The following is a 27,562-nucleotide window of genomic DNA, read 5'->3' as shown; positions in this document are numbered from 1 at the left end:
CAAGTTATGATGTATTCATGGAACAGAATTTGTTAAACCTGAAAATTACATGCATATATTTGTTTAACAATACTATACAAGCATTTTCCAGTGTTACTGTCCTACCTTTAATATGCTTCAAATTTGTCACTAGTGTAAATAAATATGTGATGAACATCATTGCATATAAATGTTGTATGCTTCTATGATTATTTTTATGACAAATTCACAGAAGTGGAAGGTCAAAAGATACAAACATTTTTAAGGTTCCTGCTACAGATAAATTGGATGGGTTTTTAGGAGGAGAGGAGTGACAATGCAATTCTCTCATCAAATTTTCTAGATTAAATGGAAGTCCATGATCTTTTCTGGCCTTATACTTTAGTTATTTTTAATTCATTGCATCTTTTTTCTTTTAATTGTTTTAAGCTTTGGTTCTATGACAAATGAGAATACAATTTATCACTTATAAATTGTTTTTTCTTATTTCTTTGTTAAGAACTTTTCCATATCATTTTTATCTTTCCAGACGTGGGTTGGCAATAAGAGAAGAAAAATGAGCAGTAAAAATTCTGAATCAGGAGCAGCAACAGCAGGAACTGTTTCTGGCACCTCTTTGATAGCTCCAGACATAACAGTCAGAAATGTGGTTAATGTGGCTCGACCCTCAGGCCAACAGTCTTCTTGGACATCTCCCAATAATGATGTTATTGTAACTGGTATATATAGTCCAGCCAGTTCATCAAGTAGGCAAGGAACAAATAAACATACAAATACACAAATTACAGAAGCACATAAAATCCCTATTCAGAAAACAGCCAATAAAAATGATACTGAGTTTCAGTTACATATTCCTGTTCAAAGACAAGTAGCACACTGTAAAAATGCCTCTCTGCTCTTAGGAGAAAAAACAATTATTTTGTCAAGACAGACAAGTGTGCTGAATGCTGGAAACTCAGTTTATAATCACACAAAGAAAAACTATGGAAGCTCTTCAATGCAAGCCTCTGAGATGATGGTACCTCAAAAGCCATCAGTGTGCCACCGACCTTGCAAAATTGAAGAAGTTGGAATTCAAAGGTCATATAAACCTGAACATACGGGTCTAGCATCACATAATTTATATGGGCAAAAGACACCTATTAGAGATCCTTACTGTAGAACACAAAACTTGGAAATCCGTGAGGTATTTTCATTAGCAGTTAGTGATTACCCCCAGAGAATTCTGGAAGAAAATACCCCACAAAAGCCTAATGCAGCAGAAGGAACTTGTTTGTCCATTGCAATGGAGACTGGAGATGCTGATGATGAGTATGCCAGAGAGGAAGAATTGGCATTGATGGGAGCACAGATACCAAGCTACTCAAGATTTTATGAAAGTTGCTGTTCCCTTAGAGCTGAGAACCAAAGTACAGCTTTGCCAGGACCAGGAAGAAATATGCCAAAATCACAAATGGTGAATATTAGAGACCTGTCAGACAATGTACTGTATCAAAACAGAGACTACCATTTGACACCACAGACCTCATTACATACAGCATCTACTACAATGTACAGTAATACAAATTCATCACGGAGTAATTTTTCTTCACATTTTGCATCATCAAACCAATTAAGGTTATCACAAAACCAAAACAATTACCAGGTAATGTGTACGTTCCCCCCCCCCCAATTTTTTTAAACCATTGTTTGGTATAAAAAAGCTGTGTTGGTATCCAGTTAGACTTGAGACCTGGGTGACTTAATTCATATTTTGAAGTTTTTTGAGACTTTTTGTTTCAAAATTGTGGTTTGGGGTCAACTCTTTGAAGAATCTTGTGCTTTTTTGGTCATTTTTTAAAATGAGTTTTTCTTCATGGAATATAATCATTTTTATAACAAGGCAGCTTTCTACTGACATTTACAATTATTTTATTCAGGAAATAGCCTGTTGGGAAACATGACATTTCCCATCACTAAGACTAAAGTGGTTAGGTTCATCCCTTTGAGCCTAGATTATTCTTGTAATGATTTTTACTTGCAGTGTGAGGAGATGTCACTAGATGAGTAGTGCTTTGCCTGGATACATAACCAGGCAAGTCCATCATTTCTCTAAGTGACGGTGGCTGAAAAGCTCAGCTAACTGCTTTTTCAAAAAGAAAATGCTTTATTCAAACATTAAGTGGAACATTAATCGGATAGTTCTTTTGAAAAAATGTGTATAAGAAGAGACATATTCAAAGTAAAAATCAAAGTAATTTTAGATCTGTGCAAAAATAGGTGTTATTTCTTTACCGTTTCATGAATTGAATTATTTAGATATGTTTCAAATATTCTCAACAGTGAGGTATATGTTATTTATGTCTTTAAGGACATAGATCTGTGTGAGAAATCTGCTTCAGAGAATTTGAATAGCAGGGCATGGATGTTCTCCACTTTTTCTTGCTACTAGCTGGACACTAATTTGTTCAACCGCAGTATGTAAGTTTTATCCAGCTTTAAGATGTTTTTTAGGCTATTCTTGATCAATATAAGGAATGAACTTCTCTTACCTTCCTTCCTCTTATAAATTTCTGATTCAAAATGAAAAGCAATAACAGCATATAAGAAATATCCCTCTGGCACTTAGCCCTAACAGAAGAGTACTCAATAATTATCATTATCTGTCATTTATTACTGAGATACTACTCATTTTTCTGTATGCTTTTTCCTAAAGCAAGCTTAAACTAACATTGAATCATACCATTAGCCCCTTTTCATTCCCTGCTCTTTAACACTATTTTACTCCTTCTGTATTGTTCTTAATGATAGTAAAAACAATAACATTTACTATTTGTTGAAGGCTTTCCACATAGGCACCATCAGTCACTTTACATACCTGATCTCATTTAATGTTCGTGGCAATTTAGACATATGGACATTTAATCCATGTGTCAGTACCTGTCAAGGATCACAAAGCCAGTACATGACAGAAAAAGGACTGCAACTCAAACTATAGCATGTTTTTTTCCCTGCTTTACCATACAGCCTAACAATGTCAACCGTATTTGAATATTTGGAGGCCTGAGAGAACAGAGCGTATTTTTTAATTTTTCGTAAGCCGACCACTACCCTAAGGATAATTTAACCTATCGTGATGTCTTTTTATAGTCTATGTTTCTTTCCTGATAGAACTTTTAAAGAGATTAAATTTGTTTTATATAAAATAACTTTTTAAATGAAATAAAACTTAGCAATTTTTTACTAGCTTCAGTTTCACTGTTATTACTGTAATTATTATTATTTTTTAATTTTAGTTGGCAAACAATATTATATTAGTTTTAGGTGCACAAACAGTGATTAGACATTTATATAAATTATGAAGTTATCACCCTGATAAATATAGTACCCATATGACACCATATATAGTTATTACAATACTACCATGTTCCCCATTGTATACATCCCCATGACTATATTGTAACTACAAATTTGTACCTCATAATCTCAACCATTCTCTCACCCTCCACATCCAATAACTATCAAAATCCTCTCTATATCTATGCACTTGTTTCTGTTTTGTTGTTCATTTATTCTGTTCTGTAGATTCTACATATAAGTGCATCATATGACATTCGTCTTTGTCTTTCTCCGACTTACTCTACTCAGCACAATACCTTCTAGGTCCATCCACATTGTTGCAGGTGGTAAGATTTAAATTTTTTTAGGCCAAGTAATATTCCGTTGTATATATGTACCAGCTTTTTATCTATTCATCCATTGATAGGCACCCAGGTAGCTTCCATATCTTGGCTACTGTAAATAGAGCTGTGATGAACATATGAATGCATGTGGTCCTTCAAAGTAGTGTTTGAGTTTCTTCAAATAAATATCAAGAAGTGGAATTACTGGGTCTTTCTTTGTCTTTTGTTATAGTCTTTGTTTTAAAGTTTATTTTGTCTGATATAGCAGGGTTTCCCCACCCCCAGGTGCAGACCAGTACCGGTCTGTGGCTTGTTAGGAACCGGGCTGCACAGCAGGAGTTGAGTGGTGCGTGAGCAAGCAAGGCTTCATCTATATTTGCAGCTGCTCCCCGGTGCTAGCATCACTGCCTCAGCTCCAGCTCAGATCATCAGGCATTAGATTCTCACAGGAGAACCGGTCGCTGGTGCCAAAAAAAGTTGGGAATTGCTGTGATATAGTATTACTACCCCAGCTCTTTTTTTATTAACACTTTTATTAAATATCTTTTTCTATCCCTTTACTTTCAGTCTTTGTGTATCTTTTGATATGAATTCAGTCTCTCGTAGGCAGCATATGTAATGGTCTGTTTTTCTTATCCATTCAGCCACCCTATCTTTTGATTGGAACATTTAATCCATTTATATTTAAAGTAATTGTTGATAGATATGTAGTTACTTCCATTTTATTATTCATATTTTTTCTTTTTTCTTTTTTCTTTTTTCTTCTTAAAGAACTCCCTCTAACATTTTCTGTGATATTGGTTTGGCGATGATGAGGTCCTTTAACTTTTTCTTGTCTGGGAAGATCTTTATCTGTCCGTCGAGTCTAAATAATAGCTTTGCCGGGCAGAGTAATCTTGGTCGTAGGCTCTTAATTTTTATCACAGAATGTTTTCTGACATTCCTTTCTGGCCTACATATTATCTGTAGAGAAATCACCTAACAGTCTTATGGGAGCTCCCTTGCTACTTTTAAGGTGGTCTTTTTGTCTTTATCTTCTGGCATTTTAATTATGATACATTTTGGTGTGGGCTTTTTCGGTTCATCTTGTTTAGGACTCTTCACTTCCTGAGCTTGTATGTCTATTTCCTTCAACAGGCTAGGGAGGTTGTCTATCATTATTTCTTCAAATAGGTTTTCAATTCCTTGCTCTCTCTCTTCTTCTGATACCTCTTTGATGTGAATATTGGTATACTTGACGGTTCCCTAGTCCCTTTAAACTATCATCAGTTTTTTCTTTTGCCGTTCTGATTGGATGTGTTCTGCTACTTGATCCTCTAAATCACTGATTCATTCCTCTTCTTTATCTAATCTACTGTTTATTCCTTCTAATACACTTTTAAATTTCAATTATTGTATTTTTTATTTCCAACAGGTTTTTTTTATGTTTTCTATTTTCAGTTTTATGTGTCCTATCTCTTTGTTGAAGTCCTCACTGAGATTATTGATAACCAGTGTTTTGAACACTGAATATGGTGGATCACTCGTCTTTTTTTTTATTATTTGTTCTGTCCTTTAATTTGGAAAGTGTTTTGTGGGGTTTTGTTGTTGTTGTTGTTGTTTTGTTTTGTTTTGTTTTTTGTCTCCCTATTTTGGCTGCTTCCCTGTGTTCATTTCTATGTATTAGGTAGGGTCGCTGTGTCTCCCATTCTTATTAGTATGGCCTTATGCAGTAGGTGTCTTGTGGAGCCAAATGGCACCATCCCCCTTGTCACATGAGCTGGGTACTCCAGGCGTGTCCCTTGTATAGGTTGTGTGTGCCCTCCTGTTGTAGTTGAGCCTTGGTTGCTGTTTTCTTATCAATGGGAAAGATTGACTCTGGGACTGGTTGTGATGGCTGGCCATGACCAATGGAGAAGCTGCTGTGCAGGGACACTTGCTACAGAGCAGGATTTGCTTTAGCAGGTCTCTAGTGCCTGCCCTGTCTGCCTTGTGGTTGTGTCATCCTCAGATGTGACCCTAGTTGTTGCTCTGGCTCAGATCAAAGGTGGATACCAGACTGCAGATTAGGGCTTCCTGGGAGGGGCCCTGCCTCAGACCAAGTTTAGCTGCAACCCGTGCCCTTCCTGGGGTCACCTGTCATATGCCACCAAGCAGTCTGCACACGGCTGCCACTTGGGCTGTGCTTTGAGGTGCCTGCGAGGCTAAACTGCAAACCCAGGCACGCTGCCAGTGGTGCCATAACTGGGGCTGCTTAACAAGACGTACTGGGCATGCCGAGGCCAGATGACACTTGTTGGAGGTTTATCAACCTTTGAGAGATTTTAGGAAAGTCTGCTGCATGAGCCAAGACAGACTGTTTGTATGGAAAAGCCACTGGAAATGACCAAATGACCTACATGGGTCCACAGTCAGGTGGGGTGGGGTCTCAGGGAATCACTAGGGTGTGGTGAACAGTTTTCCAATTTGATAGAAACTCAGATATGGAGCCTGACTAGGCCTATGTGTGCATACTGAGTAAGGGAAGGGCTCAACAAAAGAGCGATGGCTTCTGACTGTATTTTTGTCTAGGGAAAAGGTGCTCCTTCAGCTCTCACCCTAGCCAGACAATTCATTTCCTCCCTGTATGTCCCTGGTGCCTGTTGAGCTACTGCCCCAGCACTGGAACTCAGAAAGAGTGAGTTGTCAGTGGGTAAGTCTGTGTGTAGGCCCTTTAAGAGGTATGTCTGTGACTCCAGCAGTCTTCCATTTTGCTCAGCCACAGTCTCCACCAATTTCACAGCCAGAATTTGTGAGGACTTCTCTTTCCAGCACTCAAGCCCTGTTCTAGGGATCCTGGTATGCTCCTCTGGAGGAACCGACACAGCCAAGAGACCCCTCTTAATTTTTAATGGCAAAACGTGGTTGTTGGACCATCCCATTCCATGTCTTCTCCCCACTACCTGTCTTGATGAGCTTCTGTAATACATCCTTAGTTATAGGACTTCTGTTCAGCTAGACTTCAGGTGATTCACACTGATTATTGTTCTGTAATTTAGTTGTAATTTTGTTGTTGTTATGAGAGGAGACAAGCATAGTGTTTACCTATTCTGCCACCTTGACTGTAAGTTCACATCCTCTTTTTTTGAATAGTAATTTTTTTAAAGAAAGTCTGTCTGATGTAACAATTTAGAGCATGAGCTTAGGGACTGATAGACCTGAGTTCAAATCTAGGCTCTGCCACTTAGTACTTGTGCTATCTTGGGCAAGCGTCATAACCTCTCTGTGTAACAGTTTTCTTATTTTTAGAATGTCTTTAATAACACCTTCTTTTCAAGAATGCTGTTACATGAAATGGCACATTATGTGCAAGGCTCCTTATACATTCCCTGACACATAAACTTTTTTATATTTACAACCTTATAGTTATTAAGTTAATGAGACTCTACTAGTCCAGGTCTTCTTTTCATTCCATTTTATTTATTTAACAAAAAGGATGGAAGGAAGGTGAGGAAAAGAGGGGATAGTAAGATAAAATATAAAGTATGAGGCACTTTACATTCTACTTCAAGTAAAATATTGCAGAACTCATAATTATCACAGGGTCATTGAGGAAAAAATAGCTGTAGTGCTTGCTTAAGACTCAATATCAGCTATCAACCTCACCGTAATCTACATATTGAAAAGCCCATGTACAACTATTTATATTATACCATACCTTTGCCAACTTGACCTGAGGCAATATGGTAAGATGCCTGCAGAGAATCCTTGGGACATCACTTAGGCTCTCCTTTTAACTAGTTGAGATTTGGGGAAACTAAGGCAGCCTGGGGAAGTGCAATCCATAAGGATTAAAATGTTAGTCTATTTGGGCTGCTATAACAAAAAAAAATACTATAGTCTGGGTAGCTTAAACAACACACATTTATTTCTCATAGTTGTGGAAGCTGGGAAAACCAAGATCAAGATGATGGCAGATTCTGTGTTTGGTGATAGCCCATTTCCTAGTGCATAGATATCTGCCTTCTGTGTTCTCATATGGCAAAAGGAAAAAGGGAGCTTTCTGGGGTCTATTTTTGTAACAGCACTATTCCCATTCATGCGGGCTTCATCCTTATGGCCTAGCCATCTCCCAAAAGTCCCACCTTTAAATACCATCATATTAGGGAATAGTTTTCAACATGTGAATTTAGCTGGGACATTCAGTCCATGTTAGCTATCCTCCAAGATTTTAATGAAGATCTACTACTATAGCCATATTACTGTTACATTAAGCCTTAGAAAAATAGAACCTATGACCATTTTGGCAGTTTTCTAGCTCTGAAACTATAAGCAAACAAATGATTCTATTTAGTTTCTGACCCTGAGACTATGTACCAGCTATATCTGCTTCTTCTCTCTGTTACACTTAGTATCTTCAAACTATTCCTGGAGGATAATCTAGTTCCAAACTATCTAGGTGAAGGAGTACAGATTGAGGAAATACTAGGGGATGCTAAGAAGTTAAAACCAGCTGTTTTGGAGCCCCTTGGGGATACCATATTAAGAGTTAAATGATAGTAAGGAAACTATCAGGAGGTTGCTATACCAGGATACTATAGCCCAGTTGTATTTCAAAAGCTCTCCAGGCTAGCCTCACTTCTTTGGGGACAGACTGCAACCATATTGTTCTCAAAAATGTCGTTCACTTTTCATATTGATTCGTTGTCAGTACACCTATTTGTCATAAAACTGCTGTGGTGATTAAAGTTTAATAATTGATGGTCATTTATGTGATGATATAGGAGCCTTTTGGAAGACAGATACTATAAATACAGGATTTTTGTTGTGATTATTATTGTGACTGAATAATTAACTGTATTTTCATCTTTCATGGACTTCCTAAGGACTTAGGAATAAATAAAAGTAAAGAAATCTGAGCTTCCTTTAAAAGGTACTTTTTTTAAGTATAATGCATCCCTATTAGTGAAAGTGCTTTGGTAGTGCCCTCCAACTTTCTTCAGTATTTGTGGGCTTCATTGCACTTTGAAAAATAAATAGGAAAGATTAATTGTTGTAGAAAATTTAAACATTATGGCATTCTAAATCAACACAAATGGTATTTTGACCTGAAGAAAGTGAAGAAAAACCAGCAAGATTGAATGACTTTGTTAAAATAAGTCTCAGGAATATTCAACCTCAAAAAAGTAATAGTAATCTGTGTTGAATAGCTGTAGTAAGCAAGGATCATTTTAAAACAACTTTATTGAGATATAATTCACATAGTATAGAATTTACATATTAGAGTGTATAATTAAGTTGTTTTTTAATATATTTATGGAGTTGCTCAAATAGCAGTGCAATATAATTTTAGAACATTTAATCACCTCAAAAATGAACTAAATACCCATTAGCACCAAATCTCCCATCCTAGCACTAGAAAATCACTAATCATTTGTCTGTTTCTGTGGATTTATCTATTCTGGATATTATTATAAATGGAATCATACAATATGTGGTCCTTTGTAACTGGCTTCTTTCAGGTAGAATAATTTTTTCAAGGATTGTCAAGGTTATTATATGTATCAGTATTTCATTTTATTGCTCTATGATATTGCATTGTATGTATATAGCATATATTGTTTATTTATTAGCTGCTGGACATTTGAGTTGTTTTTACATCTATTTTGAATGATGCTGCTATGAGCATTCTTATGCAAATTTTTGTATTGACATGTTTTCAAATTTGGGAGGGATATATCTAGGAGTGGATTTCTAGGTTATAGTTGAACTCTATGCTTAATGTTTTGAGGAACTGCCATTTTTCCCCAAAGTAGCTGAAGCCCTTTACACTCTCACTTCGATGTATAAGGGATCCCATATTTCTCCAGATCCTAACCAACATTTGTTATGTCAGTCATTTTTATTATAGCTGCTATCATGGGTATGAAATATCTCATGATGGTTTTGATTTGCATTTCTCTAATTGCTAACAATGTTAACCCTCTTTTCATGAGCATATTAGCCACGTGAATACTTTATTTGGAAAAAAAATATTTATTCAGATAATTTCTCCATTCTTAAAATTGGCTCTTTTTGAGTTGTGTCTAGTTCTTTATATATTCTTTATACTAATCCTTATTAGATTCATTACTTGCAAGTATTTGCTTTCATTCCATATGATATCTTTTCACTTTCTTGAGGGTACTGTTTATATACAAACAATTTTAATTTGGTAAAGTTCAATTTACCTATTTTTTCTATTATCAATTGTGCTTTTGGTGTATCTAAGAAATGAATTTCTAAGCCAAAGTAATGAAGACTGACCTTTATGTATTCTTCTAAGAATTTTTTACTGGTTTATCTTACATGTAGACCTTTCACCTGTTTTAAGAAAGTGTTTGTGTGTAGCATGAGGTGAGAGTTCATCTTGTTTCTTTTTGCATATAGATACCTGGTTGTCACAGCATCATTTGTTGAAAATTCTATATATTTTTCATCAAATGGTCTAGCCATCCTTCTCAAAACCAATTGACCATATTTAAGAGTTTACTTGTGGACTCTCAAATCTATTTTATATATATATATATATATAAAAATATGTATATATACATATATATGTATATATACATATATATGTATATATACCTATATACACATACACATACATATATATGTATATACATACATATATACATGTATATATACATATATGTATGTATATATACATGCATACACATATATGTGTGTATACATGTATATACATATATGTATGTATTTATATATGTATGTGTTTATATATAGTCTATTTTATACTAATACCACATTTTTTGATAACTGTAGCTTTGTGGTAAGTTTTAAAATTGAGAAGTGTGAGTCCTCCAGGTAAGGGTTTTTTTTTTTTAATTATTTTGTCTAGTCTGGATACCTTTCGCTTGCATATAAATTTTAGGATCAGCTTGTCAATTTCTACAAAAAAGCCAACCAGAATTTTGATAGAGGTTGTGTTCTATCTGTATATCAATTCGGGATATTACCATATCAAATATTGTGTCTTTTGATCCATGTATGCCTTTCCACTCATTACATCTTCTTTAATTTCTTTTGACAATATGTTCTACTTTTCAGTAGATAATTCTTGCACTTATTTTGTTAAATATATTCCTAAGTGTATAACCCTTTTTGATGCTATTTAAATGGAATTTCTTTCTTAGTTTAATTGTTAGGTTATTTATCATTTTTTTTCATTTCAATCATATATCCTAATAATATACTGAATTAATATTTACTTAAATACTAGTAGATTCCTTAGGTTTTTCTATACATAAAATCATGTCATCTACAAGAACAGATAGTTTTATTTGTGTAAAACTTTACTGCATTTTACTTATTTTTCTTGACTAATTGCTAGCAACTCCAGTGCAATGTTAAATATAAGTGGTATGACCAGACATGTTTCTCTTCTCAATCTTAGATGGAAAACATTCAGTCACTCACAATTAAATATGATGTTACCTGTTGCTTTTTGTGGATGCTCTTTATCAGGATGAGGAGGTTCTCTTTTATTCCTGGTTCGTTTAGTGCTTTTATCATGAAAGTGTGTTGATTTTTGTCAAATGCTATTTCTACATCTAATGAGATATTCATATGCATTTTCCTTTATCCTATTAATATAGAGTATTATGTCTTTTTTTAAAAATTAGTAATTATTTTAACTTTTTTTTTGTTTTATTAAGATATAATTGACTATTGGCACTGTAAGTGTAAGGTGTTTAGTATAATGATTTCAATCATTTATATCGTGAAATTACCACAATAGATGTAGTTAACATCTATCATTAAAAAAAATGGAAAAAGAATTTCCTTGTGATGAAAACTCTTGGGAACTACTCTCTTAACAACTTTCAAGTATACCATACAGTGGTGTTAACTGCAGTTATTATATTTCACATTATATCTCTAGTACTTATTTATCTTATAACTGAAAATTTGTACATTTTGAACACCTTCATTCAATTACCACCCCCATAATGCACATATACACACAACCTCTGGTAACCACAAGTCTGATCTCTTTTTCTATGAATTTTTTTTACATTCCATATATAAATGAAATCATAACAGTATTTGTCTTTCTCTGTCTAATTTATTTCATTTAGAATAATACCCTCAAGGTTGATCCATGTTGTCACCAATGGCAGGACTTCCTTCCTTTTTACAGCTGAATATTTTTCACAACTTCTTTACCTATTTATCTATGGACACAGACTATTTCCATATCTTGGCTATTGTAAATAATACTGCTATGAACATGGGAGTGCAAATATCTCTTTGAAAAAGTGTTTTCATTGATAGTGGATATATTTCCAGAAGTGGAATTGCTCAATCATATGGTAGTTCTATTTTTAACACTTTGAGGAACCTCTGTACTGTTTTCCATCTTATTTGTACCAGTTTACAATCCCACCAGCAATGCACAAGTGTTGCCTTTTATACAGATTCTTGCCAGCATTTGTTATCTTCAGTCTTTTGACAATAGCTATTCTAACAGAAGTGATGTGCTATTTCACTGTGGTTTTGATTTGCATTTTCCTTTTGATTAGTGATGCTGAGCACCTTTTCATATATCTGTTAGGTATTCATATATCTTCTTTGGAAAAATGTCTATTGAGGTCCTTTGCCCATTTATTAATTGGATTATTAGGTTTGTGCTATTGAGTTGTATGACTCCTTTATATCTTTTGGATATTAATCCCTTATCAGATATATGGCTTACAAATATTTTTCCCATTCTGTAGATTGTCTTTATATTTTGTGGATCGTTTCTTTTGAAGTGCAGAGATTTTTAGTTGATGTAGTCTCACTTGTTTATTTTTAAAATTTTGTTACTTGTGCTTTAGGTGTTACAAACAAAAACTCATTGCCAAGTCCTATGTCAAGGAGTTTTTTCCTGTGTTTTCTTTTAGAAGTTTTATGGTTTCTGGTCTTACATTTAAGTCTTTAATCTATTTTGAGTTAAATTTTGCAAATGATGTAACACAGAGGTCTAGTTTTGACTTATTTGCATGTAAATATCCAATTTCTCAGCAGTATCTATTAAAGAGAATGTATTTTCTCCATTAAGTATTCTTGGATTCCTTGAAAAATTTTAATTGACCATAAATATAATAGTATATTTCTGAGATCTTGATTCAGTCCCATTGGCATATGTGTCTGTTTTATGCCAGTACCATACTATTCGATTACTATAGTTTTTTATATAGCTTGAAATCAGGAAGCGTGATGCCTCCTACTTTGTTTCTTCTCACTATTGCTTTGGTTATTTGAAGTCTTTTTTGGTTCCATATAAACTTTTGGATTATTTTCTACTTTAGTAAAAAGTGCCACTAGAATCTTAAGTGGGATTATATTGAATCTACAGATGGAGTTGGGTGTATGGACATTTAAGAAATAGAATCCCTCCAATCCATGAACATGGATACTGTTCCATTTACTTGTGTCTTTCATAAATGTCTTGTAATTTTCAGAGTAGAGCTCTTTCACCTCTTTTGGTTTCTAAGTGTTTTGTTGTTTTTAATTCTATCGTAAATGGGATTGTTTTCTTTATTCTTTTTTTCAGATAATTTGTTGCTAGTATATAGAAACATTACTGATTTTTGTATGTCAATTTTGTTTCCTGCAACTTTACTGAATTTATTGATTAGATCTAACATTTTTGATAGAGCCTTTAGGGTTTTCTATATATAAAGCCATTTCATCTGCAAATAGAAACAGTTTTATTTCTTCCTTTCTAATTCTGATGCCTTTTACTTCTTTTTCTTATCTGATTCTGATTGCCTTGGCTGGGACTTCCACTATTTGATTGAATGGGAGTAGTGAAAGTGGGGGCCCTTGTGTTGTTCCTCATCTTAGAAGAAAAGCTTTCATCCTTTCATCATTAAGTATGATGTTTACCATGAGCTTGTCATATATGACTTTTTTTTTTATTTTGAGGTGTGGTATTTTTATACCTAATTTGTTGACTTTTTTAAATCACAAACATTGAATTTTTCAAATGCTTTTTCTGCATCTGTTGAAGTGGTCCTTTTTTTTTCTTTTTTATCTATTAATATGATGTGTCACATTGATTGATTTGTGTATGTTGAACTATTTTTACATCTCTGGGATAAATGCCACTTGATAATGGCAAATGCTACTATTCATGTGCTGCTGAGTTTGGTTTGCTAGTATTTTAATGAGAATTTTTGCATTTATATTTTCATGGATATTGGCCTATAGTTTTCTTTTGTGGTAGTATTCTTTTGTGACTTTGTTATCAGGGTAATGCAGACTTCATAAAATGAATTTATGAGTGTTTCCTCTTGTTCATTTTTTGAAAGATTTTGAAGAAGATTGGCATCAATTCTTCTTTGAATGTTCAATAAAATTCACCAGAGAATTTGTTATTGAGAGATTTTGATCACTAATTCAATATAAGTATGAGTAATTGGTCTGTTGAAATTTTCTATTTATTTCTCATTCTATCTTAGTAGATTATATGCCTCTAAGAATTTTTCCATTACTTCCAGGTCGTTTAATTTGTTGCTGTATAGGTAGTTGTTCAGAGTAGATTCTTATGATACTTTTCATTTGTGTGGTGTCAGTAGTAATGTCCTCTCTTTCATTTGTAATTTTGTTGAGTTGAGTCCTCTATTTTTTCTTTGGTTAGTCTAGCTAAAATTTTATCAAATTTGTTTATCTTTTCAAAGAACCAACTCTTAGTTTTGTTATTTTTTCTATTTTATCCTGTTTTCTATCTGCTTTATTTCTGCTCTTATTTTCACTATTTCCTTTCATTTGCTATATTTGGGCACAGTTTGTTTTTTTTCTATTACCTTTAAGTTAGACTTAGATTAGTTGAGATCTTTCTTGTTTCTTGATGTAGGTTTTTATTGCTATGAACTTTCCTTTTAGAACTGCATTTGCTGCATTTTGTAAGTTCTGATATGTTGTATTTCCATTTTTGTTTGTCTCAAGAAACTTCTTTATTTCCCCCTTTAATTTTTTTCTTTGATATATTGTTTGTTCAGGAGAGTGCTAATTTTCATGTGTTTGAGAATTTTCCAGTTTTCTTTTTGTAACTGATTTCTAGTTTCATGCCATTGCTCTCAGAGAAGTTACTGGGTATGAGTTTAGTCTTTTTGAATTTGCTACAATGTGTTTTGTTTCCTAATATATGGTCTATCCTAGAATGTTTCTTGAGGAGAAAGTATTCTGCTGTCATTTGAATGCTCTGTAAATATTTGTTAGAATTTTTGATTTATTGTGTTGTTCAAATTCAATGTTTTCTTATTGAATCTCTGTATGATCTATCTATTGCTGAGAGGAGGGTGGTAAAGTGCCCAACTATTATTGTATTACTGTTCATTTCTCCTTTTAGCACTTAGTTTTTGCTTTATCTATTTAGTTGCTCTGATGTTGGACACATAAATATTTATAATTGTTATATGTTTTTGGTATATTGGTCCCCACATAATAGTTTTATTTGTCTCTTTTTACCATTTTTAGTTTAAAACCTATTTTGTCTGATGTAAGCATAGTTGACTTAGCTTCTTTTGGTTACATTTTGCTTGAAATGTCTTTTTCCATTCCTTTGCTCTCTAGCTATGCTTGTCTTTAAGACTAAAGTTCATCTCCTATGGACAGCACATTGTTGAATCTTGTCTTTTTTACCCATTCATCCATTCTCTGTCTTTTTTTATTGGATAATTTAATCAATTTACACATGGAGTAATTATTGATAAGTGGTCTGCTGCTAAAGAACTTCAACGTTTACTTTTTCAGAAAATTCTTTATCCCTCATTTATTTCTGAAGGACAGCTTCTCCATGTATAGAATGCTTGATTGACATATTCAATGTTTTGAATATGTCCTCCCATTCTTTCCTGGCCAAAAATAAAGGTTCTATTGAGATATCCCAGAACAGTCTTATGATGATTTTCTTGTACATAACTTTCCTTTTTTTTTTCTCTTGCTTATTGCAAAATTCTTCCTTTGTCTTTGTCTTTTGACAATTCAACTTAAATATGTTTAATGTAGCCCTATTTGGGTTTAACCTATTTGAGATTTTTTGGATGTGATGGAACTGGATGACCATTTATCTTCCCAGGTTAGGGCATTTTTCAGCTATATTGCTTTAAATATACTTTATCTCTTTATCCTTCTCTTCTTGAATTCTCATAATATGAATATTGTTTCTTTTCCTGTGTGTCATGAATCCTGTAGGCTTTCTTCATTCTTTCTTGTACTCCTCTGACTGGGTAATTTCCAGTGTCCTATACTTCAGGTGGCAGATCCTTTCATCTGCATGGTCAAGTCTACTTTTGAAATTCTAGTAAATTCTTCAGTTTATTTGTATTTTCATTTTTTTCTATTTTTTTCTATTTTTTCAGTTAGAATTGACATGCAATATTATATTAGTTTCAGGTATACAACATAGTGATTAGACTCTTATATAACATACAAAGTGATCACCCTGATAAGTCTAGAACCCATCCTACACCATACGTAGTTATTACAATATTATGGACTACATTCTCTATGGTGTACTTTACGTCTCCATGACTGTTTTTATAATTGGCAACTTGTACTTTTTTTAAAAAATAATTTTAATGTTTTTAATTATAGTTGGCATACAATATTATATTAGTTTAAGGTGTACAACATGGTGATTAGATATTTATATAACTTATGAAGTGATCAACCTAATAAAGCTTGTACGCATTTAACACCATACACAGTTATTATAATATTATTGACCATATTCCTTATGCTATACTTTACATCCCCGAGACTGTTTTGTAACTGCTAATTTGTACTTGTTAATCTCTTCCCCTTTTCACCTACTTTTCCAAACCTCGTGCATCTGGTAACCATCAAAATATTCCCTGTATCTTCAAGTTTGTTTCTGTTTTGTTTGTTTATTTATTTTACTCTTTAGATTCCACATGTAAGTGAAATCACATGGCATTTGTCTTTTCATTGTCTGACTTACTCCACTCAACACAACACCCTCTACGTCCATCCATGTTCTTACAGATGGCAAGATTTCATTATTTCCTAATGGCTGAGCGATATTCCATTTTTTAAAGTTTATTTTGTCTGATATAAGTATTGCTACCCCAGCTTTTTTTTAAATTTCCATTTTCGTGAAATATCATTTTCCATCCCTTTACTTTCAGTCTATTTGTCTTTCTATCTAAAATGAGTCTCTTGTAGGCAGTATAGTAAAGGTCTTATTTTCTTATCCATTAAACCACACTATCATTTGATTGAAGAAGTTAATCCATTTCTATTTGAAATATTTGTTGATACATATGTAGTTATTGCCATTTTATTATTTATATTTTTATATATTTTTTCTTCTTTTTCTTAAAGAACTCTTTTTAACATTTCTTGCAATACTCATCTGATGCACTCTTTTAGCTTTTTGTTGTCTGGGAAGCTCTTTATCTCTCCTTGGATTCTAAGTGGTACCTTTATTGTGTAGAGTAATCTTGGTCGTAGGCCTGTTTTTCATCATTTAAAATTTTTCGTGTCAGTCCCTTCTGGCCTGCAATGTGTCTGAGGAGAAACCAGCTGAGAGTGTTATGGGAACTCCCTTATAGGTGACTAATTGCTTTTCTCTTGCCATTTGTAAGATTCTGTCTTTGTCTTTAACCTTTGCTATTTTAATGATGATGTATCTAAGTGTGGGCCTGTTTGGATTCATCTTGATTGGGACTCTGCACTTCCTGAGCTTGTATGTCTAACTCCTTGCCAGGTTAGGAATGTTTTCCTACTTTATTTTTTCAAATAGGTTTTTAATTTCTTGCTCTCTCTCTTCTCCTTCTGGTACCCCTATGATGCGAATATTGGTACACTTGATGTTGTCCCAGAAATCCCTTAAACTATATTTTTAGAATCTTTTTTCTTGCTGCTGTTCTAATTGAATGATTTTCTAAATCACTAATTCGATCGTCTGCTTTAATCTACTGTTTCTTATCATATTTTTAATTTTGATGTATTTTAAATTATCTATTATTTCTTTTGTTGCTTATACTTTTGATATTATATTTAAGAAATAATTGCCATATCCAATGTCATGAAGCTATTCTCCTGTCTTCTTTTAATAATTTTATAGTTTTAACCTTTATGTTTAGACTTTTGTTCCATTCGAGGTAATTTTGTATACGGTGTAAGGTAAGGGTCCTTCAATCTAAAGTAAGTCTGTTATTTACACAATATAATTTAATCCTGTTTTTTTGATCCATTATTTCGATCTGTCTTATAATTGGAAAATACAATCAAATTAAGTTTAAAATAATTACTGATCTTAAAAGACTATTGCCATTATATTAGTTATTTTCTGTACGCCCTATGTTTTTATCCCTCATTTCCAGCAGTACTAACTTCTTTTCTGTTGTATTTTTTGTAGTGACCCATTTTAATTTCATTCTCATCTTTTGTACATATTGTATAGATTTTTTGTGGTTACCATGGGGATTATCTGTAATGTCTTAAAGTTATACCAATCTGTTTTGTTTTGTTTTGTTTGTTTTACATTTGATAGTTTCTTTTATTTCTGTTTATGTTTGATTTTAGGTTTTGCTTTTTTGTTTTTTTCCTTAGTTTTGAATATGTGAAACATTTACATGGTTCAGGAGTCAAAATTATTATATAAAAATGTTAAACTCAGCAATCTTGTCCCCATCCCATCCTTGTCTATACATGTTTCTTTTTTTTGACTTCTACTCATGTTTTATTACATGTATATGTACTTAAATTTAGCTATATGTGTTTATTTATTTATCTTAATTTTTTATTATGGTGACATTGGTTAATGAAAGCTAAAGATGTTTCAGATGTACAATTCAACAGTAAGGCACATGAATATATATATAAATGTGTGTGTGTGTGTGTGTGTGTGTATCATCATGTGTTCAACAGTAAGGGGCGCGCGTGTGTGTGTGTGTGTATGTCATTGCATTTTCACCCACAGTTACATAGTTAGATTTATTTCTGTCGCCGCATGTTTGACCCCTTTTACTCCAACTACCTCTTTCCTCTCTCCTCTCCCTTCTTCCCCTCTGGTAACCACTAGTCTATTGTCCATGTCCATGAGTCTCTATTTGTTTATCCTGTTCATTTGCTGTTTTTATATACCAATCTTTTTTAAATTGATACTCACTTAACTTCAATTGCATACAGAAACTTTATTCCTTTAGAGCTCTGGCTACCCATTTTATTTTACTGATATTATAAATTACATCTTTATATATTGTATACCCATTTACATAAATTTATAATTAATTGTGTGTCTTTGTTTTCAAATTCCTTTAGAAAATTGAGTACAGCGACAAGCCAAAACTTACATTACAATAATACTGGTTTTAATATTTGTCCATATATTTATATTTACTGGAAATTTAGGATTTCATATGACTTTGATTTAATGTCTAGTGTTTTTTTGTTTCAACTTGAAAGACTCCCTTCAGCATTTCTTACAGGGGCAGACCTAGTGATAATAAATTCACTCAACTTATGTTTATATGGAAATGTCTAATTTCTCCTTCACTTTAAAAACACAGTTTTGCTGAAGTCAGTTGACTTTTTTTTTCCAGCAAGGCATCCAACTCCTTTCTCACCTGCTAGCTTTTGGTTAAGAACAACTCTAATAATCTTATTGAGATTATTTTTGAGACTTCCTGTATATGATGAGTCACTTTTGCTGCTTTCAAGATTCAATCCTTGTCTTTGTCTTTTAACAGTTTGATTATGTGTCTCCATGTGGATTTGTTTCTATTTATGCTACTTGGAGTTTTAAATCTTCTTGGATTTCTATATCAATGACTTTTCACAAATTTCTGAAGTTTTCAGCTATTATTTCTTTAAATCATCTTTCTTCCGCTTTTTCCTTCTCTTTTCCTTCTGGGACTTCTATAATGGTCGTGTTCATCTGCTCATTGATGCTCCAAAAGTCTCTTTAGTGCTGCTCACTTTTTAAAATAATTTTTTTCTTTTTGTTTCTCAAACATGATACTATCGAATAACTTATCTTTAAGTTCATGGATTCTTTCTTCTACCTCTTCCGGTCTTCTGTTGACTTTTGTAGTAATATTTTCATTTACCATATTTTTCAGGTCCAAATTTTCTGTTTAGCTTTTTTATATTTTCTATTCATTTGTTGATATTCTCCTTTTGTTTATACATATCTCCCTGATTTCCTTTAGTTTTTTTGTCTATCTTTTCCTTTAGCTTTTTGAATATATTTAAGATACTGGTTTTAAAATACTTGTTGAGTAAGTTTGATGTCTGTGTTTCTTTGGGGCATTATATGGAGATTTATTTTTGTTCCTTTAAATGGACGTTGTTTTCTTGTTTTTTATGCATAGCGTGACTTTTTTTTAAATTAGGCATTTGAAAAAAAATAGCATCTTTTCCAGTGTTTGCAATCTTGGTCTGTACAATTGAAGACGTTCACTAACTAGCCTGGTGTAAAGGCTTAAGGTCTTTGCAGACCTTTTCTGGGCATGTGTCTCACCTGGTTCTATGTACATGTTCTTTACTGATTTCCTTGTATGCACAACTATTAAATATCTTATTTTTTCAAAGAGTCTCACTACTGCTTCTAGAGCCCTTGGCTCATCTCTTATATTTATCAATTCATAATCTCTTTCTTGGGTGTATGTTGGTCTGTAGCCTTGCAATTTTCTTAAGTCTTGCCAGTTGCTTGCCCTAGCCTGAGATCTCTGAGCCATGTGTCTTTTGGCTATTCGAGCTCTGAGTTAGGAGCTAAAGTGACATATCTCTCAGGCAGCCCAAAGCCAGTTAGAAATTGTAAATTAAGTCTATTGTGTTCTTTCTGGTTCACATAAGGGGACTGGTGACCAGGCAAACTCTTTCCCTAAACCATATTATGCTGCACCAGGGAGGGAGTGTTACAAGTTCATATAAAAACGCCATGAAATTTCATTCCTTTTCAAATGTGACTTTCTTTTATTTAAGCTTTTGCTTGGTGTGGATCTTTGACTGATTTCTAGAGTTACCATAATGTTATTCTTGTCTGTTTTTAGTTGTTAATTTATTGGTTTTCATGGAGTGATGAGACTCTGGATCTGCTTAGTCCTTGACCTTGTTAGCATCTCTCTGCTGTTCGTTGTTTGTTTTGTTTAATTATAGAATGAATGTATCAGTCTATATAATGTTAATGCAACAAATAGCTAGGGTGTTTGATATCTTTTAAATGCCTATCTTTTGGTTAAATAAAGAGCAATGTGCAAAGAAAGACATGGGACCATAATTTGTGTTAAGAACACTAGTTCGGCCCAGCAAGAATTGTATCTTGATAACAGCAATAAATCTTTTGCTGTTGTTTAGGGAACTGATCTCTGAATACACATGTAAGGAAACATTTCATTTCAGTTGTAAAAGTATAATTTAGAAATTAAAGGTAATGTTTTACAATTTATTTTCTAAAGTTAACAAATAATTTTTATATTTCCTCAAATGTCTTTTTTTACATGAGTAGAAGTAAGGTAACATTTTAAAATATGTTAGAAAGTATAATTTCAGGAGATCTAGATTTGTAATTGTATACTCCCCAAGGCATAATCAGAACATAATCATTCCATATATTAGTGTATATCATTTTACTTATATCTTTCCATGTATTTAATAAATACCATCTCTAGAATCAGTACGGTGAAATCAAGTTTTTATGTTATGTCTGAGTACGTTTTATAATTTCATTGCAACATCATGGAATTCCAATTATCCTGATCTTAATCTCTAATGGTTTGTGAAATTTTAATTACTAAAATTATGCAGAAAAAAATCCCAAATAGCATTTTGGTTGTCAACTGCAGGAACTGTCTGCTAGTAAACTTTTCTAAACACTAGCTTCATATCACTTAATAGGAAAAAAAAATTCACATGCTTAAAAAAATTGTTAGTTGTTTGGCCAAAGTTGTAATGTTGAAATTTCTGTTTGTAAGGCTTATTTAATTTCTGAGAGTTTTTTCTGGACTTTGTAGAGAGAAGAGAAAGGAATTTTTCTAAATAAGCCACTACATTTTTTCTTCTTTGCTCCAGACCACATTGTTTTCAACCTAAACCAACTTTTCCTGGGCTTCCACTGTCTACTCCATGTAATGGTCTCTTGTATATTTGCACTCTTTCCTTTTGTTAAATTTCAGCAAGTGAAGCTGGTAAATAATAAAGACCCAAGTTAATTCAGTCAGCCTATATTTATTGATTGCCTACCTTCATATCCAGCAGTGTCTTCTATGCTTTATACTTTATAATTGAAAAACATCTAGGAAGCACTAGATGCTTATTAAAACAGAATGATTTATAGATTTGAATGCTCAACTAATACCATAACAAATGATGAAAAGCTGAAACATTGATTTATGAATCTCTTGCTGCTGAACTTTGCTGAAAAAAACATGGTTATTACCTACCCTAACCTAATTCCAAGCCTGGGTTACCTCTTGACTAAACTATTATAAAAGTTTCTATACTTATTTAATTCATTATACGTATTTAGTCAAATTAATCATCTTAATGTATTTAAATATAGTTCTGAACATAGAACTCATTTACTTAAAAATCTGCAATGGCTCCCCACTTTTTACAGAATTAGATATAAATGTACCTTGGCATTCATGGCCTACATAAAGTTATTGTTTCAATTAATCAAATTTCATTTAATGGCATGCTAATTAATAATATACTTAATTTTCCTTGCTCACGCAAAATATATTTCACATAGAAGCTTTACTAGACCCATAACCCCCCCCCTACACACACATACACACACGCGCTTTATTATTAGAGTATAGGAATGCTATGGATTTTTTGAACATTAATTTTATATCCAGACACTTTATTTACTTATTCTTTCTAGCAGTGTTCTTGTGGAGTCTTTATGGTTTTCTATATAGAGAATAATGTCATCCACAAATAGTGACATTTTGACTTCTTCAGGGCATTTTCAAATGCCTTTTATATCTCTCTCTTTCCTGATTGCACTCGCTATGACTTCCAATAATATACTGAATAACAGTGTTGATAGTGGACAACCTTGCCTTGTTCTTGATCTTAGAGGGAAGATTTTTACTTTTTCACCATTAAGTATGATGCTGGCTGAGGGTTTGTCACAAATGGCCTTTATTATGTTAAGGTACTTTCCTTCTATACTAATTTTGTTAAGCGTTTTGAACATAAATGGATGCTGTATCCTATTGAAGGCTTTTTCTTCATCTATTGATATGATCACATGATTCTTATTTTTTAATTTGTTTATGTGGCATATTACATTACTTGATTTGTGTATGTTGAACCATCCCTGTGTCCCTGGGATGAGGCCCACTTGATCGTGGTGTATAATCTTTTTAATATTTTGCTGTATTCCATTCAGTAGTATCTTATTTAGGATTTTAGCATCTGTGTTCATGAGAGATATCAGTCTGTAGTTTTCTTTTTTGTATGTTACCTATACTACGTTTTAGTATCAGGGTAATAATGGCCTTGTAAAATGAGTTGGGAAATATTGCCAGCTGATCAATTCTTTGGAAGAGTTTGAGGAGAATAGCTACTAAAACTTCTTTGCATGATTGGTAGAATTCACTGGTGAAGCCATCTGGTCCTGGGCTATTACTTTTTGGTAGGTTTTTGATAATTGTTTTAATTTCCATACTGCCTTTCTCTTGTCCTTTCTCTTTGTCTTTAGTGAGTCTAGCCAGGGGTTTGCCAATTTTATTAACCTTCTCTTTTTTATATTTATTTTTTCTATTGATGTTTTTTATTTCAATTTCATTTATTTCTGCTCCAATTTTGATGATTTCTGTCCTTCTGCTCTCTTTAGGCTTCATTTGTTCTTCCTTTTTTTTCTTTTTTTATGATGAAGCATTAAGTTTTTTATTTGGACTCATAATTGGTTTTGGTGAGAGGTCTTTAATGATTTGAACTTTTCTCTTATAAGCACTTTTACCCTGCCTCAAAAGTTTTGACATGTTGTACTATCATTATCGTTTCTTCTATGTATCACTTGATCTTTCTTTTTATTTCTTCTCTGACCCAGTTATTCTCCAGTAGCACGTTGTTTAACCTCCATGTATTCGTAGTTCTTCTTGCTTTCATTTTGCAGTTGATCTCTAGTTGCAAAGCATTATGATCACAGAATATGGTTAGTATGATATCAACCCTCATATTTGTTGAGGCTATTCCATGTCCTAGTATGTGGTCAGTCCTTGAGAATGTCCCATGTGCACTAGAGAAGAATGTATATGGAGCTGTTTTGGGATGGAAGGCCCTGTAATATCAATCATGTCTACTTGGTCTAATGTGTCATTTAACGATGTTATTTCCTTATTGATTTTCTGTTTGGATGATCCGTCCATATCCAACAGTGGGATATTTAGATCACCTCTGGCGATAGCATTTTGATCTGTTTCACCCTTTAGCTCTATTAGTAATTGCTTTACGTATGTCTGGGCTCCTTGATTGGAAGCAAAAATATTAAGAAGTGTTATATCTTCTTGGTGTATATTTCCATTTGTCAATATGAAGTATTCCTTAATATCTTTTTTTTACCTTTTTTTGAAGTCTATTTAATTTTATATTAGTACCACTACTCCTGCTTTTATCTGAGTGCCTTTTTTTGAAATATTATTTTCCAGCCTTTCACTTTAAGTCTATAATTGTCTTTAGAGCTGAGAGGTGTTTCCTGGAAACAGCATATGTTTGGGTTTTATTTTTTGATCCAATCTGCAACTTTGTGCCCTTTTATTGGTGTGTTTTATCCATTTACATTTAGAGTGATTATTGAAATATGAATGAGGTTTCACTATAGCTATTTTATCTTTTATTTCTGATAGCTCGGTGTTTCCATTGCTTCCTTGTCCTTTTGTTTTTGTTTTCTTTATCTTTGGTTGGCATCTGTGGGTTTTCTCTTTTGTTCTTCTTGTTTCATGTTACATACTTCAGTTATGAATCTGAATCTTTGATGTGTGGTTACCATTAACAATATGTAAAGGATATATACAAATATATATATATATATATATATATATATATATATATATATTCTCATTGTTTAATCCTATAATGCTCTGTTCTTTGTAAAAGTTTACATTCCTCTGCTTCTATTTGCCTGATAGTCTCCTTACTCCTAATTATGTTTTTTTTTGTCATTTTGTTTTAGGTGAGCTGTCCCCTTTCAGTATTTCCTGTATTCCCTCAAATTTGTGTATATCTGGATAGGCCTTTATTTCTACTTCATATCTAAAGGGGATTTTAGCTGCATACATTATTCTAGGCTGGCTCCTTTCACTGTATAGTTTGAATATTTTATTCCACTCCTTAATGGCGTTTGTGTTGAGAAGTCTGATAATAATCTAATGGGTTTTCTTTTATAGGTTTCCATCTTCTTCTCCCTGGTTGCCCTGAGAACTCTCTTTTTTGTTGTTGATTTTTTTTTATAGTTTAATACAATGTGTTTTGGTGAAGGTTTTTTTTTTTAGGTTGAGGGAATTGGGTGTTCTGTTGAGTTCTTGAATTCCGAGCTCCAGCTCACCCCTTTGATTTGGGAAATGCTTGTCAACTATTTTTCTAAAAATGATTTCTAGTCCCTGCTTCTTTTCCTCACCTTCGATAATTTCCATTCTTGTTTTCTCTCCTGATGGTATCAGCTAATTCTTATATTTCTCTTTTATTATTTTTCATTCTTCGTTTCTTTCTTCTTCCTTCTGATTTAGTTCTAAATTTCTGTCTTTGATATCACCGATTCTTTCCTCCATTTGTTCTACTCTGTTTCCCAAGCTTGCTGTTTCATTTTTCACCTCTTGCAGTGTGCGTGTGTGTGTGTGTGTGTGTGTATCTCCAGAAGATCTATTCAGTTCTTTTTGAGGGTTTCCAACTCCTTGCTAAAGAACTCATTCTGCTCATCTTGTTTTTTTTCTGTTTTCAATTCCTGAAATTGTTGATATTACTCATTTGAGAACTCGCTGAGTTTTTTTCTTTTTTTTTCCTTAGAAGTACCATCCTGAATTCTCTGTCATTTAAATTGCATATTTCTATGTCCATAAACTTCTTTTCTGGAGATTTCTCTCTTTCTTTCTAAGATTCCTTGTCACCTCAGTTGTTCATGGTGTTTAATGGACTATTTCTCTGCCTTGGCATTAATGGAAGTATATTTTGCTTTTTGCCAGAAAAAGGATTTATTATATAAAGATCTGTCTTTAACCTGTTGCAAAGAAAGTGTTTTTCTTTTGGTTTCCAGTAGGTGGCAGCTAAGCCCCTTGGATCTCTGCTTTATATAAAGCCCTGATAATGCCTTTTTTTTTTCTTATAGATGTTTAATCATGCTCATTACTATCAGCCTCAGTCCCTGTTACTGTTAGTGACAGTTTCGGTAGTATTTGCTCAGATTCCCCTGGGCTTCGTAGTGTTTGGTCTCGGAGGATATGGGGGGAGAGGTCCTCTGGCTTGGGGGTTGTGGGCTGTGTTTCAGCCTCAGTTTTGCAACCACGGCTGGCAAAAATCAACTGTTGTTTCTCTTCAATCTCTGCTTCTCCACTTTCTGCTCTGATGACTGGGCTCTGCTGCTGGCTGGGTGGAGCTTACAGTAGTCCCAGACATGGCTGTTCAGGGAACTCCCCACATCTTCTCTTTTTCCCCTTCTCCTACTTGGAGCTCTGGCGGCTGCAAGAGACAGCTTCTTTATTTCTCTCAGGCCACTGCCCAACACTTGGAGCTCTAACCTGTGGTAGCTTTTATACTCAGATCCTACATTCAGACATGCTGGTGTGCAGTTTGAGTGTTTTTTTGTTATTGTTCTTGAGTTTTAGGTGTTCTGCTTATTGTTGTTTCAAGGATAGAGATCTAAGGACGTCTCTCACTCTGCCATGTTTCTCCAAACTCCTGTTGGCAACTTTAGGTTGCAGGTTTGTTATAAAAAGATATAATTCAAGTATAGCCAGACAGAGAGGCTCAAAAGAGGCAAATCTTCCATACTCTCTCCAGGCTGGTCGATCTTCTCTAATTTGTTCTTCATCAACATAGCAGCATTTTATATTCCTAAAACATATAACATACAAGTTTAAAGAAATTAAATTAGCTATATTTATTATATCTATCATTTCTATTATTTCATATGTAGGTTCTCAGTAATTTCTATTTTTTTTTTTTTTGCTATTCATTTGGATTAACATATTTTCTCTAGTAACTTTATATATCCAGTTATAAATTATTGTACTAGATGGGAATATGTGCACGGATAATCCAAAATGGTTGGATAGCTCTATTTTTTTAAGAGTATAATATGCGATTATTTTAGCAGATTTACTTCGTCCAATGAGGCAAGCAATCAATCTACTTTACAAACATTATATCATATATCAATTGTTAGTGGAAGGACAAGAAAGTATACATTTTTAAGAATTTTTCTTGTAGAAATTTTGTTATTAATCTTAGTTCAACATTTTAAAAATTAAATTATTCAAATCATCTCATGATCTTCAGGTATTATAGTTAATTGACATTTTACTGTAATTTGAGTAAAAGTTTTTAAAATTTTTTTCTTAAAAAGTCTTATTTGGGTTTTATATCTTTTTTAGCCTATCCTTAGCATATTCGTATATTCTGAACTCAAAGCAAAATGATAAGCCTAGTGGCCAGGGATAGTAATAATTTACTCTATTCAAATAATTGATGATATTACTTTACTATTTACATTGACTATTGATTGATCATCACCCTATGTAGGCATAGTAGTAATTCATGGGTCTTTACTGAATATGATTTATCAAATCCAATAAATAATTGATTGCTGGATACCACATTCCCAATACTACCACTTAACAAGGCTGATTTGGCTTGTCAGTTTCTCAGAGATACATGTTTGGAGGGAAGTAGAGGGTAAGTGGAGAATTACTCCCAAATCCTTGTGTGTCCCAGTAGAA

The 27,562-nt window shown here is 33.3% G+C and overlaps 1 protein-coding gene across 3 annotated transcripts in view; it reads left to right on the top strand.

The window, feature by feature from the left end:
- Window positions 1-27,562, top strand: part of HDX (highly divergent homeobox) — a 171,636-nt gene that overhangs the window by 32,497 nt on the left and 111,577 nt on the right. For all 3 annotated transcript variants that reach the window (XM_016162731.2, XM_016162732.2, XM_036226812.1), the window contains one exon: window positions 509-1,624. In XM_016162731.2, coding sequence (XP_016018217.2) covers window positions 509-1,624 — 1,116 coding nt within the window. The remainder of the gene's footprint in view (window positions 1-508; window positions 1,625-27,562) is intronic.

This window comes from Rousettus aegyptiacus, unplaced genomic scaffold, assembly GCF_014176215.1.
Source record: "Rousettus aegyptiacus isolate mRouAeg1 unplaced genomic scaffold, mRouAeg1.p scaffold_m13_p_9, whole genome shotgun sequence".
Lineage (NCBI taxonomy): Eukaryota > Metazoa > Chordata > Mammalia > Chiroptera > Pteropodidae > Rousettus > Rousettus aegyptiacus.
Note: the sequence above shows the minus strand (reverse complement) of the source record. Positions and strands in the feature narration are given on the sequence as shown.